This window comes from Myotis myotis, unplaced genomic scaffold (assembly GCF_014108235.1).
Source record: "Myotis myotis isolate mMyoMyo1 unplaced genomic scaffold, mMyoMyo1.p scaffold_m19_p_5, whole genome shotgun sequence".
Classification (NCBI taxonomy): domain Eukaryota; kingdom Metazoa; phylum Chordata; class Mammalia; order Chiroptera; family Vespertilionidae; genus Myotis; species Myotis myotis.
Window position 1 is genome coordinate 29,198,730 of NW_023416357.1, and position 15,547 is coordinate 29,214,276.

At 56.9% G+C, this 15,547-nt stretch overlaps 1 protein-coding gene across 1 annotated transcript; it reads right to left on the reverse strand.

Moving 5' to 3' along the window:
- Positions 1-122: 122 nt before the first annotated feature.
- On the reverse strand, positions 123-15,188 carry SLC6A19 (solute carrier family 6 member 19). The gene is made up of 12 exons (XM_036310992.1): positions 14,842-15,188; positions 10,071-10,211; positions 9,477-9,614; positions 8,412-8,593; positions 7,964-8,074; positions 7,510-7,622; positions 5,832-5,960; positions 5,590-5,746; positions 4,736-4,940; positions 4,464-4,623; positions 2,452-2,614; positions 123-2,128 (listed from the first exon to the last, which is right to left on the reverse strand). Exons 1-12 carry the CDS (start codon positions 15,041-15,043, stop codon positions 1,925-1,927), a joined length of 1,905 nt encoding a protein of 634 aa, XP_036166885.1. The 5' UTR covers positions 15,044-15,188; the 3' UTR covers positions 123-1,924.
- Between the last annotated feature and the right edge of the window lie 359 nt (positions 15,189-15,547).

The window sequence follows — 15,547 nt, forward strand, 5'->3', positions numbered from 1 at the left end:
GTGGCTTCTTCAGGGGAAGCCGTGGAAACAGAGCCCCAGCTCTGCACCGTCCTTTCAGATGGCTCGGCTGCTCCCTCTGCTCATCCCTCTACATTTGAACAACAGTTAGGCTGAGACTATGAAATACAATGATTTATTTATACACTTTATGCTCATAAAACCTGCATGTCTAACAATTTGCAAAGCTAGCACATCTGTAAAATGAGACACTCATCAGGGGACAGGAACTGATGGGATTAGCCCACCCAGTCTCTCCTCTCCTGCACCCCCGGATGCTGATGAGCGTTTCCCAATCAAGGGTCAGAACTTTGTGGAGAGAAGGAGGTGAGGTCCCACAGAGGCCAGTAGCACCTGGTGGTGGGGACCAGAGCGTGGTGGGGCCTGTGGGCCTCCTGGGCAGGGATGCGCTAACGTGGCCTGGGGTGGAGAGCTGTGAGCAGGCCTCCCATCCCACCTCTGGAGGTTCCTATAGATCATGGTGGTCAGGTGACCGGCCGTGTAAGAGGACTGCAGACATGCCGAGGTGTTTGGAGGTTTTCAGCCGGGTTTCAGGGCTGAAATCTGTGGTCGCTGTTGCACAGGAGGCGCTGGGAGAGGGGAGCGTGCAGTGGGGCATCTCCCGTGGATGGATGGGAGGTGACAGCAGGTCCCACCCTCCACTCAGCTCTCCCGAACCTGCCCAGAGAACTCTCAAAAAGTCCACTTTAACTTAAACTTCCAGATGTTCCACGGGAAATGGAAGTGACCAGTTCATTGAAATAAACATCCCAAGTGCCAAGTGACTTTGGCTGAGGTTGAATGTTGCATCCATGATGCGGCGGAGACCTTCCCTTCACTAAGTAGCCCCAAGTGGACGGTCTGGCAGGGGCTCACGGTCCCTGACATTGCTCAGGACATATGAGCTGTGCTCAACCGCAGTGACCAAGCTGAGTTACCCTATAACCCATCTTTTCCAACATCGGGCTAAAAATTCACACAGTTAATGTCCTCTTAAAAAAACACAAAGGGTGTTTCTGCCTTCAATTATGCCAAGTTGAGTTTTATTTAACTGTCATCTATTTGTGGCAGCCAGAAGCAATAATTAAATGGGTTAATATTTATTAAGCTGGAACATTGCCAAGACTCGGGATTCTCTGCTGGCTAGGTCTCGCTGGCCTAGGGGCCTGAGGCCTCTTGCAGACGGGGTAAAATTGCAACATTCCTGCAGGAGCTCCTAGGTCACAGGGTGGACAGCGAAGGGACGGGGCGGGGCAACAAGACTGTTCCAAGGAGCCAAGACAGCAACACATTCCCGTCTCCTGCTGCCGCTTTTGACTGACTTTCCTTTGGAAGGCAGGGCAGGACCTGAGCAAAGGCCCCACCACATCCGTAATGCAGGGAACCAAGAGGACAGCTGGGCCCCACGTGGGAGACATGTATGCTGCAGGGCATGCATGTGCACATACATGCACACACATATCCATAGAATATTATACATGCCACACACATAACCACACATTTATAAATACACAACTAGCATGTGCACACACACATATGCACCAACACATATGTATATGCACACATGTACACATGCTTACTCGCATGCACATTTGTATGTATTCATATACATATATAGGTGTGTGCTGACATGTGTGTACCACTCATTCATATGTACACAAAATCATATAGGCACATACACAGAAGCACATGTATACACACTCACATGTGCACACATACTCATGAGCATGTGACTTACACACATGTACACATATACATATAATGTACATACATGCATTATACATATATACCTATGTGCACACTCACACAGGTGCACACCTGTATAGACACATGCATTTATGTATATATATATACATATACCCATGTGCACACGCACATGCTCACACATTCATCTGTACATGCACACATGCAACCGTGGGCGGGGCACTCAGTACTTCAGGTCCCCATTTATGGAGGCTGTGGACATGGTGCTGACCAGCCCCTGCTGGCTTTCTTGCTTCTGGCAACGGTTCCTGATGAGCTTGTAGATGGCAAAGCAAGGGATGCTGAGGCAGGGCACGCCAGCAACAATAACCACCACACCATATGCCCAGCTTGGGTATGGGACCTTCTCGGATTTGGGAAATTCCGCCTGTGGAGAGAGCAACCACATGGTGAATAGACACAAAGACAGCCAGCAAGGTCTCCTTCAGGGGCACAGTGCCCCCTTCTCCCCAAGAGTCTCACCTCCTGGCCCTTGTGGGGGAGGGAAGGGAGACCTAAGGCTCCTCCCACACACACCTGCTTCCCACATCTCCCCCACCTCCTCTGTCTTCCATGCCTCCCTTACTTCCTCTGCCCCCACACCTTCCCCACATCCCCTTCCCCCATGTGTCCCCCATCTCCTCTGCCTCCACATGCCTCCTCACGGGGGGCATGCCCCCCACCCCGGCCAGCAGTTCCCTGCACGCTCACATAGGCAGGGTCCCAGACGCTGTATATCAGCTCCTTATTGACGTTGATCACGAAGAAGAACAGGAAGATGACCAGCATGAGCAGCGGGCTGACCACTCGCCACGTGATTTGCCAGAAGATGTTGGGCTTGTGGCCGATCATAAACTCGATGTCCTTGTTGAACCTGGAAGCAGAGGCCGGAAGGGAGCCATCAGCTGGTGGACATCCTGGGCCTTTAATGCCACCAAAGCGGAGGACAGGCCAGCCTCTCCATACAGACACGCGGTGCCATCCTACAGTGCTGGCCCTGCCTTTCGCCGTCACAGCTCTAGCCGGCCTCTGAGCAAAAGCTCGCTTCCCTGGGAAGCCGCCGGCAGTGGTAGCCTCACTGGAGGCCTTTGGAAACCTCCCTATGGAGCCACAGCCCAGGTGCTCTGACTTGTGGCCTCACACAGCCTGGGCAGCCACTCTTGCAAATAAGGGTCAACACTTCTGGGGGAAACGGAGGAAGGAAACCTCAGCCCACGTCCTCAGAGGAGCAGTGGCCCTGACCTTGGAGGCCCCACCATCCCCTGCCCAAGTTGTGCCGAACTCTCTTCTGCACAAAATACTTTGTGATCTACAGAAATCAGAACAGAGTGAACTGTCCAGGACCCCCGTGAGCCCACTTCTGGAGAAGGACAGGTGCCCAGGCCTGTTCCCAGCAGAGTCTGGGAGTGTGGTGACGAGTCTCTTCAGCTTGGGGCCATGCCTGGCTCTCAGCCTCCTGCTCAGATGGCCTCCTTGAGGCCGAGTTGCCTGGGACCCCCGGCAGCGAGTGTCTGACTTCTAAGTGTCCTTGGCCATTTGCAGAGGACATGCATGCACCAGGCCAGTCATGCCTGCTTCACATCAGCAGCAAACACATGACAACATCGTGCACTTCCGTTTAAGCCTCCTTCCCCGGCACGTGCTGAGGTTACGGCACAGTGAGTCCGCCGCACGCGCCTCAGCGTCTCCGTGACTGCCACCCAACTGTGTGCACTGTGTGGTTGAGTCAGGCCTCCTGCGCGTGTGCCCTGACACACACGTGTCGTGGTGACGCAGAACAGGATTCGTAAAGTGGGGTCCCCCACCCCCGACGGCTTGTGCATGTTGTCTTATTTCTGAAGTTGTGGCGAGTCCAGCTCCTGTCAAGGAGATGGTGCCGTTTTCTGGGCCCCTCACATCGAGGATAACGGAGTGATACCCCGAGTATTTGGCCAAGAGCATGGCTGGAAGGGCTGCACAGACCTCTTCTTTGTCTGAGTGTCTGTCTGTCTGCAGAGCCCTCTCTCCCCCGAGAAAGGCCCAGAGCACACCCACCACAGGGCTTCCCTGGCCACGGATCCCTAGTTGACATAAAACACCCAGCGCCTGGATCACGGGGACACCCCTTACCCACAGCTAGTGTCTCGGGCCTGTCAGTCTCCCCCTCCTCCCCCCGCCCCCCTGCTTGCTCCACAGCCCTGGAGGCAGCTTCTGTGCCCCACAGGACACCGAGCACCCCCTGCCTTATCTGGTCCCTCTGTCACGTCTCGCCTGCCGAGGGCTTCTGCTGTACCAGCGCTTCAACCTCATGCTGGGCAACTGCTTCCCTGGCTAATTATTTCTCTTTTGACTTTGCTTAGGACACATGGGTTTAAATGTTTTTAAGTCACATGGTCAGATCAGAGGCGCCAGCATTTTCATGTGTGAGGCTGTCTCCTCTCTCCCACCCCTGAGACTATGCCGTCTTCTATGGTCTGCGCTTACCCTTCTCTGCTACGTCTGGGAGCACCTGGAAGCTGGAGGGGGTACAGTGTCAACTGCTCTGGATGGGCATCCATCTGGGATCCATCTCTTTTCCATCTCACCCATCCCGGTGCCAGACCCGTGCCCACACCACACCGGTCCCTCAGGCCTGTGTTCGCACACCTGTGTTCCACCTGGGACTGGAGCCCGCACAACCCATCCCAGGATGCGAGTTTCCTATGACTGTTGGAGACGGCCACATGCCTCGGTCTCCCTCCTACCTGTCCACGCCGTACACATAGACCACAGCGAACATCTCGCAGAAGGCGATGATGAGCAGGGGGATGGAGCCGGCATAGCTGTCCAACAGGGTGAGCCAGTACTGGCCGGAGTTCAGCGTGAAGATGAAGGCGATGAGATACGATCCAAGGCAGATGAGACCTGGGGGCAGAGAACAGTTGCTGTGGACAGAGCTCCCGTCTGACTCCCCACCCATGGCCCCTGAGGCCTGTCCTCACCACCTGCCTGCCCAGCCAAGCCCTGGCCTGTGTACCTGTGAGCACCTCCTTGGGCCACTTTTTGGGGAAGATTTTGAGGTCCTGCAAGGGCACGACCACGCCCTCCATGTTCCCGAACATGGAGGACAGGCCCAGGCAGAAGAGCATGATGAAGAAGAGCACGGACCACAGTGGGGATATGGGCATCTTGGTGATGGCCTCCGTGAAGACAATGAACGCCAGCCCCGTGCCCTCCACGCCCTGCATGGACAAGCAGAGTGTCACCCACACAGGGCAGTCCCTCCCCAGGTCCCCCGGCCTCAGTCACATACGTCCTTCCCTGCCAAACACTGGTCAGCTCTCCACAGGCTACGCCCACACTGTGCAGGTATGGGGCTCTTTTGAGCCGTCCTGTGAAATACGGTCATTGTCTCTTCAGCCCAACTATGTTTTTAAAAGCTGAGCTAGTTAAAACGGCAGGAAGGGGATCGCGTTTTCCAGCAGCAGTCAGGGCCCGAGCTGTCTGGACAGACATGTGACAGCTATGCAGACTGCCATCTGCTCACAGACAGGGCGCCACACCCCCACAGATGATTCCTGAGGTGCACCCCACATGGCCAGGTTAAGAGCCCCGAATGACTTCAACAGGGCCTGCATGAGTCCCCTAAATAGCTGCCCTGAAGGTATCGCCCATTATTGGTTAAAGCCAGTTAGAGCAGGTGCAGGGCCGGTATGTGACTGAGGGGTCCTAGGGGTGCAAGCACCAGGGTGGGGCAGGGCAGGAGGATCAGAGGCGGGCAGGCCGTGAGGATGGAGACAGGCCCCCAGGAACTGAGATCCTGGGGGAGGTCAGTGACCCTCAAGGGTGTCCCCTCCCCTGCCTTGCGCTGCCCCAGAGAGACGCGCTCACCTCTGACAGGAAAGAGTTCATGTCGCAGGTCTGGAACTGCAGCTGGGCGAAGGCCGCGGGGTAAGTGTTATTGTACCACTGCTGTACTTCCTCGAAGTTGTTCTCGGTGACAGAGCCTTCGGGCAAGTCGAACCCGTTGATGAGCGTCAGGATATTCCTGGAGAGAAAAGAGAGTGAGGTTCTGGGTGGTGCAGGCCTGGCAGGCTCCTCGGAGGTGGGTGTGGGCCAGGAGGAGCACTCACTGGTTGAAGCAGGAGTCATAGCGTTCTGTGGCACGGAAGCCGATGATGGAGTAGACCACGGTGGCTGCGTACATGGATGTGAAGCCGTTGATGACGGACACGATCACCGAGTCCATCTCACAGTTGTTGCTGCAGATGAGAGTGGCATCGGGTCACTGCAGGCCGAGACACCGTGCCCACCTGCCCGGCCACGTCAGCACAGGCAAGGAGCCTGCCCTGAGCCTGAGCTGCTGGGGTGCTGCGGGAGAGGGGACACAGCCTCCCAGCTGTCCTTCCCCGACTGCACCCAGCGAGAGGTGACCAGAGGGCCATCCCCCAGCCGGTGGCCTGGAGACCCCTGAAAGCCCTGGGGACTTCTAGAGCCTTCACACTCCAAAGCTGGGCAGGAAACCCCGTGCCAATTCCTGCTTGGTTAGCAGGTGCTCTGCGCCCAGAGGGTGGGCACTCAGTGAGCACTCAGCCTCATGCCTTGGGACGGGCCAGGGCCTCGCAGCCACACCCCAAAAGCTCTGAAGAGGTGGCCTACCCCTCCATGCCCCTCTCACATCACCTCCTGTGCCCCCTATCCCACCGTACCCCCCTGCCTTCACCTGGTCCCTCCAGGTCCTGTCTCCTCCCAGTTGAGGGCTCCCATCTCCACCCAGAGCCTAAAGGCTTCCCTGGCTCAATGTGTCCCAAACCCAACCCCTGACCTCCCCAACCCAACCCAGCAGCTCTCCCACTGGCCCCACTGCTAATGCTAACACATCCTTCTAGATCCGTGGTTCTCAACCTTCTGGCCCTTTAAATACAGTTCCTCATGTTGTGACCCAACCATAAAATTATTTTCGTTGCTACTTCATAACTGTAATGTAAAATCTGATATGCAGGATGGTCTTAGGCGACCCCTGTGAAAGGGTCGTTCGACCGCCAAAGGGGTCACGACCCACAGGTTGAGAACCGCTGTTCTAGATGCTTCCAGCAGAAACCTAGACCCTCAGCCCTCAGAGAAATGCAAATAAACCCACAGTGAGACACCTCATCAAAAAGTCAGACAGTAACAGGTGTGGAGAAATCGGGCCTCACCACTGCCCTGCTGGGCTCCCACCCTCTGGGACCATCCCCCACGGCCAGTGGCCAGCAGCCAGCAGGCACCGGCACTCACCCCCTACCTGTCCGAGTGCTCATACTGCACCTTCTGCACACAAGCCCATCCTACTGAGGACCCCAGCCTGGTCCCACACCCCTCCAGGGACCCCTCCTCCTGCTCATTTTGTTTGTCTCTCTAAGAGGCCACAGCCACAGGTCTCAGGAGGACAAAACCTCATGTTTCATGCAGGGCACACAGTAGGTGCTCTGTAAGTGTTTGTGAGATGAACTGATAACAACCTCCTCCCTCCAAAGGCCCCTAGGGTGGGATAGGGGGCACAGGATGGACTGTGGTGGCTGGGCACCTAGAGTCCTGGATGCCGAGGGGCAACCAGAACGGGCTATAGGGGATGGAGGGGAGCACACCAGGGATCATCATTCCTAGGACCAAGGCACCACGGGGAGGACAGTCAATGCTTAAGGTACCTAGTGTGTGAAAATCTCCCAGATCCTAAGCCTGCCTCCCTGGCACGGAGCCCCATGGACCCCATGATCCCGTGGGTCATGAGGAAAGCCCTCTGCCCAGCCCAGAACCCCTGTCCACACTCACTGGACGGAGTTGTAGCTGGAGAAGGAGATGAGGCCCCCAAAGGCCAACGAGAAGGAGTAGAAGACCTGGGCCCCCGCATCCAGCCAAGTCAGTGGGTTGGCCAGCTCCGTGACCTGCAGCCAAACAGAGACCCTCAGCTGTACCCCAAGGACGAGGGGCCACAGGAAACCGAGGAGGTAGTAGCCCACGGCAGAGATGTGAGCCTGGAGGCTGGGGACAGCTGAGGCTGCTGGGCAGGTGGTCAGAACAAACAACGCCCCCTAAAGGTGGTAACTGATAACTTGGAGGTGGTTGCCATCAATCCGCACAGGGCCTCCCTCAAGCTCACAGGCCCAGCATGCATGCATTGAGGGGCCTAGGACTGGCCAGGGCTGGTCTCAGGTGGGAGGCCCATCCTCCAGGGTGGCCTTTCCCACAAGAACTGGAGCCCCAAGGTGGGCAGCGGGAGACTCACGTTGGGCGTGAAGAGGAAGACGATACCGTTGGTGGCTCCCTTTAGCGTCAGTCCCCGAATGAGGAAGATGGTCAGGACGACATAGGGCAGCGTCGAGGTGATGTACACAGCCTGGGGACAGGGAAGAGGTGGGATGAAGGGGAAGATAGCACCCACAGGAAGAAAGGACCCTGGCTCTGTTCCTCCAGGCACCCCTCTGCCCCCAGCTCCCAGGGCAGGGAGATCTGACGTTTCCTACTGCTATATTAGTAATGATGACTACTCAGTCCTCCTAGTCAGAGAACTACTGTGGGTCACTCCTGCTGCAGCTTTTTAAGCACAGGTCTGAGGACCATCCATGCCAGCACCACATCCCCAGGGCCAAGCTGGAGGCAGCAAAGGCCCCTCCTGGACACGGGTGGTGACCCTCAGAGCTGATTAAGGGGCAGCTCCTGAAGCCCAGCCGCACCTTGCCGGTGGTCTCGATGCCACGGATGGTGCATACGTAGAGGACACACCAGGCACAGGTCAGGCAGAGCAGAATCCACCACTGCACAGAGCCCGAGTTGCTGATGGAGTTGGAGATGTTGAGGGTCTCTCGGTACCAGTAGTAGTCCACGGAAGAGCTGCGGGTACACTCGTCCACATAGCCTGCAGGGGGCACTCACATCATTAGTGTGGATCACAGGGAGCCCAGGAGGAGGATGGGGAGCATGGCAATGCTGCGCTCCCAACTCACTGACACCAGGGACATAGTGCACACAGACATGCACGTACACACCCACACAGACACGTGTGCACGTACACAAGCATAGCTGCATGCATGTACACACATGTGTGCACACCCACACAGACATGCTCATGTGCATGCGTCCGAGCATACCTTCACACATTTGCACATGCACACATGTATACATACTCACAAGACACATATGTACCCATGGGCATACCTGAATGCAAACATGTGCATATATGTGTGCATACAGAAGTGTGAGCACACTAGACATGCACACACACACACATACACACACTGTGCACTGACCACTTCCTGCTTATTAGACCCATGCTTACAGATCATGCGGTTGGTGTCCTGATGCAAATGTGTGCAAGCTGTGGAGCTGAGGCCCCAGGCAGAGGGTCCCACAGAGGCCCCAGGCAGAGGGTCTGCTCCCCTCTTCCCTTCCCTGGAGGGGGCCCCAAAAAGGCCCTGGGGAATGTGGTGGGAAGGGACAGTGGAGAATCAGGCCACCCCCTGTGTAAGGTCAGGGAGCAGCAGGTCCCTCCCTCCTTTCCTTCGTTTTAATCTTGGCCGGCACCACCTCTTGAGGTGGAGGCACCTTTTCTAAGGGCTTTTCTCTGGCACAGTGATTTTTAAAAATTCCCTGTTGCCATAAATGTGCCCCGATTTTTGCATTTGAGGAAATCAAAGGGTGACTACTCATGGACTCGGTCTGTATGCTCAAAGGTGCACATGCTCTCGCACCACCAGCCATCCTGTCCCCCGACCCCTGGCCCCACCCTGCCCTGGACACACCTGTCAGGTTGTCGTTGAGTGGGCACGTGCTCCAAGGGAGGGGCTCCTGGAAGGAGTTGAAGAAGTACCACATGACCCAGGCGATGATGGTGTTGTAGTAGAGGCCCACCATGAAGGACACGAACATGGACGCGATCCCTGGGGGGCAATCAACACTGCTGGGGACGCCACTAGGGGGCACCACTGGGGGGCCCCCACTGGGGTCTGGGCACTGTTAGCAGGAAGAGGTTGGGGGAGCCCCTTGAGGACTGAGTGTGAATGGACTCAGGGTTCCAGAAAACAGAGTGGTGGTCTTCAGGTGCTTGCTGAGCCTTGCTGTAAGCAGCATGGGGGCTCAGTTCTCCCACGTATACACATTCCCAGGCCCCGGGCACCCGGGATTCAGGATAGCCTCTGCTGCCCAGCTGGCTTTAGTGGCCAGGCATGACCCCAGCCTGGGCGCTGCCACCTACACTTCTGTGAGATGCCATGGAAGGGTTTGCAGAGGGCTGGGGGTGGTGAGTCCCCTGGAAGCAGGGGTGAAAAGGAAGAAGTGTGCTTGCTGCCCACACTGGGGCCTGGCAGGGGTCCCACCGACTGAGCCCAGACACGCACCTATGCCCTTCAGGGCTGGGTGAATGGAGCTCCAGACGCCCACGCTGCCCTTGCGCAGTCGCTGCCCGATGGCGAACTCCAGGTACAGCAAAGGGACACCCTCCACAACCAGCAGGATGAGGAACGGGATCATGAATGCTCCTGGTGGGGAAGAGGCAGCCGTGTGTCAGGTAACACAGCCAGGTGGCCACGGGCCCCCCTGGAGACACAGGTGCTGGTAGAAAGTGCCTGCAGAACTTGCCCACAAATACAGACTTAGAGCAACACCATCAAATGCACCACTCATGATGGCCATTGGCACTGTTTTATGGGGCATGCTTCATGCCATCTCACAACAGTGGCCAGCTTGTCTACTGTCCCTCCTAGGCCGTGCTTGTCCTACAGGGTGAGCACATGGCAGCTCCTGGGGGATTAAGGAAGGTGTCCACATGCTGGGAGGAGCATGGGGAGGTCACAGGGAGCCCTTTGGGGGCTCAAAATCCAACAAGAAGACATGGACAGCACAGGGGACCTTCACTCAAAGGTGATGGTTAGCTCACTGTGACAATGAGATGAAAAGCAGAGAGCAGCAGGGATGATCCCCTTGCTGGATCTCCTGCAGGAGAGGAGTGGGGAGTTTCCCTGGGCCTGGGGTACCACTGTGGCTGCCCGCTCACTGGGTCAGAGTATCAGTGAGGGTAGAGTTAAAATAAGAAAAGATTTGCCTCTTTACTGTTTTCTCAGAAGTTTTATGTGAATGTCTTTTGGGCAAAACTATCGAGGAAAACAAAGTCTGTGGTTCCCAGGTATCCTTTGATTCCATCCCTACTTCATAAAGTCACTTTTGACCCGCAGGTCCAACTGCCCCTCCGTCTCCACCAGGAAACTCCTATTCACCCTTGAAAACCCCACTTGGATAGTCGCTCCTTAGGAAGCCCTCCTCCTGGACACTCCTCCAGGTGTAACATGGTGGGTGCCTGACAGACCTGGCTGTAGGGGCCCGCGGTCCTGTGCCCTTGCACACTGATGGACACACACACACAGAGGCAGAGACGGGTGGGACGAGGCAAGGTGTAAAGGTCCCGCAGAAGAAAGATACACTAGCATAGAAATGCAGCTTCCTTGGCCCTAGCCAGGTAGTTCAGTTGGTTAGAGCGTTGTCCCGATACCTCAATATTGGGGGTTTAATCCCCAGTCAGGGCACATGCAAGAATCAACCAAAGAATGCATGGAAAAGTAGAACAATAAGTCAATGTTTCTCCCTCTCTCTCAAATCAATAAAAAAATCAATAATAAAGTAAGTAAATAAGCTAAAATAAAATAAAGAGATGCAGCTTTCTTTCTCTTTGAGAATTTAGGAAAGAGGTGGGGGAGGGGAGGGGAGGGACGGCTGGGTAGGGGCAGCTGCTGTCTTTAAGGGCAGGGTCTAAGGCAGTGATTCTCAACCTTCTGGCCCTTTAAATACAGTTCCTCATGTTGTGACCCAACCCTAAAATTATTTTCGTTGCTACTTCATAACTGTAATGTTGCTACTGTTATGAATCATAATGTAAATATCTGATATGCAGGATGGTCTTAGGCAACCCCTGTGAAAGGGTCGTTCGACTGCCAAAGGGGTCGTGACCCACAGGTTGAGAACCGCTGGTCTAAGGCTTTCCCACATCTCCCCTGCAGGTGGTGCGTGGCACAGAGGAAAAGCTTGAGGACTATGTACTGACTGGGTGCAGCACCAGGACCAGTGGTGAAAGGCAGTCCCAGGGACCAGGCTGCAGAGGCACATGGACGGCCCAGTGGTGAGCAGACTGCATGGTCCTTGGGCGGCGCTGCTTCCTACCCCCCACCCCACCAATACACCAGCTCTCCTAAGCTCTCTGTCCCTAAGAAGGGATGAGGGGCACACCATGTGTCAGGTGGCAGCACTAGGGCAGGCATGTGGTGCATTCACATGGAGAACTGAGGTTGTGGGCAGATGTGTGGTGAATGCAATTCCCTGGACACACTCCTGGGCCTGGTGCTGGTGCAGAACTCTTGACGGTTGACTATCTGGTCACCGGGACCCGGCTGTTTGTGGCCAACTCAGGGAGCCGGGTGAGTCCTGACTCTGACCCAGTCTCCTGGTTTCAATCTCCTGCGTGCCCCCCACTTCTAGGTCTGCAAAGCTCGACAGAGTAGCTCTGTGGTGCAGCCCTTGGATCAGAGCTCTCCAGCACCTTCCATTTCATGGGGTGAGCCCCACGGCCCAGAAGGTGCACAGCAGAGTAAACAGGACACAGATGGTGATATCAACTCAACTCAGGGCTGACTTCTGAAACCTTTGAAATACCCGTCTTCAGAAAAGGGCCCGTGAGCCCACCTGCCCCAGCGCCCACACAGGGTCCGTGGGTCCCCCAGCTCCTCTCTCTGTTCCCTGAAAGCTGAATGAGAAGAGGCGCTGGCCCCTTACCTGGGCTGCCCCTGCCACCCGATTCAGTCCTGACTGACCCACCGAGAGACACATGACACGTGACCATTTCCTCTGACTGGTGGCAAGACGGACTCTGCAGAGGTGACCCCGCTGTTTGCTGATGGCAGATGCACAAGACGGAGAAAAGAGAATGAGGGTGAGGCAGCTGAGGTGATGCAGCTAGAGGACACGGCCCACCTGGTGCCTCATTTACCTGCCCTTTGGTCACAGAGATGCCCCCATCCAAGATCTAGAAGGTGGGGCCCTCTTGTGACAACACTTCTCAATGTCACGCAGCACGCAGGGGCTTTGTGTGCGCACGCACTCGCACGCGGCCACCACCCCACTCAACATGGCAAAGTGCTGCAGATGCTGATCTAGGTCATGGGGGCAGGGGTCTTCTCTGTGGCTTTCTCTACTTTTCTGCTTTTCCCCCCCATAATATAAAGTTAAACACAAAGCAAATGATGATTGGTTTTACTTTTCAAATTACCCAAAACTCTTAGAAATAATTGAAGGCAAACTAAGTTTTCACCAAACCAGGACTGGTCCTCAGAGTCCTCAGATGCGTCATTTTCTCTCCAAGTTACCCAACCACTCCCTCCCGGAGATCTGGGCTTACAGGCGTGGGAAATGCCACCGGGAGGAGTCACCTGCCACACCTTGTCATTGTCCTCGGCAATTTTCTCCTGGCTTCGGCTTCTTATCACTGCCCTCAACAATTGTCTCCTGAGCTTGGGGGGTTGTCACTGCCCTCAATGGCTGTCTGTCCACTCAGCAGGAGCCAGGGTGATGGGGGACAGCTCTCTCTCATCCACAGTGTCTGGAGGCAGTGTCCCCGCATTACCCCTCAGACTCCCAGTGAGTGTGTGCTGCAGCCCAGGGGTGAACGCTTCTCAGACCCAGGTCCCCCTCCCCCTTTAGTCCCTTCCCTTTGGAACTAACTATATGCTGCAGGTGTTGCCAGAACCCTGGCCCAGGGCAGCCCTGGTGGGGGTGGGGAAATGACCAGGACCTTCCAGAGGGAAGAGGCAGCTGACCTCTGGGACTCAGTGATTCTACTGCTGGGCCCCTCACAGACTCCCAGGGTTCCATTCACCCCTCTACCGCGCAGAGGTGGCCGACAGGACTATCTGGAAAGCACAGGATGGACCCCAGGTGTAAAGACAGATCCTCCCCGACATTCAGAAGCTTCCGTTTTGGCCATGGAAAGGGGGGTGGGTCACAATGGTGGCCTGGGAACAACCCCATCTGCTTTCCTTTCTGCCACAAAGCCTGGCGAGAGCCTGCAGGTTCCTCAGAGTAAGAACAAACTCACGTCACTAGAGAGGGTTTGTGCTTTTAGAGGACAGAAGCAGACGCATCCTCAGAGTGTCCAGCCAGCTCTGCAGAGCCTGTCTCACGGGGAGTGCAGCACCTGCCCAGACCTCCTCCCAGAACAAGCTCAGCTCTGTTCCCCTTCCCGCCACGGAGCTCCTGGCAGCAGCTCCCCTCCCAGGGCTGGGGCCCAGGGGAGACAGAAGCCACAGGTGCGTGGGGGCTGATGGGACCACAGGTGTGATCTCCGTCCCCGAAGCCTGTTGACACTGGGAGGGTGGGTGGAAGGACAAAATCACAGGGACTGAGACCCAGCAGCCCCAAGGCAGTCTCTGCAGCTGGGGAAGAGGGAGTAGCCTCAGCCCAGGGGAAGGAGACCCCTGGGCCTCGGGCAAGGCCCCGGAGACTCTGGGGGCAGCAGGACCGGCTGAGGCAGCATTCCGTGGGGGATGCAGCCTTCCCACCTCTGGCCCGTGAGCACGCTTCAGGAGCCTGCCTGCCTGTTCCTCTGTGGGTCACCCACCCCCTCCTCTGTCCCTCATAGGCCATAAGGTATTTCAAAGGAGGGCTGGCCTCACCACCCCTCCTGATGGCGCCATCCACCCTCACAGAAGGGGCTCCACCCAGAGGAGCAGCTGGTCCCTCTCTGTCCCCCTCCTCGCAGGTCAGGCCTGTTCTCTGGGAGCAGGTCAGGGCTCCTGGGCCTGGAGCAAGGGTGGCCTCCACTGACACAAACATCTGGGCGTGTGGGACCGGGCACTGGACCTCCCTTGCCAACTTGGGCGAACGGAAGCGGAGTGAAGATGTCGGCACCTGGGCCCGTGCTCCAGCCCGGCCCTCTGCCCAGCCTGCTCTCGGTGCCAACGTGGGGCTCAAGTGGACCAGTGAAGGGGTGGAGGGCATGAGCCTGTGCTGTCCTGCCCACAGCCCTTGGCCCTGCAGACTTCTCCCCTCTATGAATGGGGTGCTGGGGTCCTGGGGACATCAGTGTTGTTTGCCTGGACCCCCAACCTGCCCTCCTGCCCGGCCTACCTCCGCCATGGCTCTGGCACAAGTAGGGGAAGCGCCAGACGTTGCCCAGGCCCACGCAGAAGCCCACGCAGGTGAGCATGTACTGGGCCTTGTTGTCCCACTTCGGCCGCGAGCTGGCCTCCTCCTTCTCGATGACCTCCAGTTGCCCCAGGGAGGGGATTCGGTCGTCCAGGCCCGGGTTGGGCAGAACAAGCCTCACCATGGTGATCACAGGTGGGTCCCTCTCGTCAGGACAGGGCAGGAGCTGGAGGTCGAGTGGACACAGCCGGAGCCCCAGCACTTTATAGGGAACCTTTGGCACCTCACCCCAAGCACCTAGGCTGAAAGGAAGCGTCAGCAGATCCGAAGGGTGAGTCCACAGGACTGTTAATGCCTTATCTGCAGAGGCGCTGGCCGACCCTTTGAGGCTCTCAGCTGGCACCGGCCAGCCCCTCCCCCTGTGCAAACACAGAGTCACGGGCACAGAGGAGCCGCCCCCACCCCCACATGGGCTCCGATAGCCAGGCTCCCAGGGAGGAGGAACCCAGGGCACAAAGGCCCCATCCATGGCCCTGCCTGGACCTTTGAAGCCCCCCTACTCCCCACCAGTCACACACTCCCACCTGCAGGAGGATGCCAGAGGGTTCCTCTCTCCCCAGCTCTCTCTGCCAATAGGCTGGGTGCTGGGGTACCTCCCCCTACCCCCCCAGTCCCGAAGCATGAGTTG

What these genes read in the sequence shown, in the direction of transcription:
- SLC6A19 (XM_036310992.1), bottom strand. Translation starts at nt 15,043, where the DNA reads ATGGTGAGGCTTGTTCTGCCCAACCCGGGCCTGGACGACCGAATCCCC. An exon ending in TCCAGCTACAACTCCGTCCA is followed by an intron (nt 5,961 to 7,509) that starts GTGAGTGTGGAC and finishes TCTCATCTGCAG; the next exon opens with CAACAACTGTGAGATGGACT. An exon ending in TGAACTCTTTCCTGTCAGAG is followed by an intron (nt 4,941 to 5,589) that starts GTGAGCGCGTCT and finishes TTGTCCATGCAG; the next exon opens with GGCGTGGAGGGCACGGGGCT.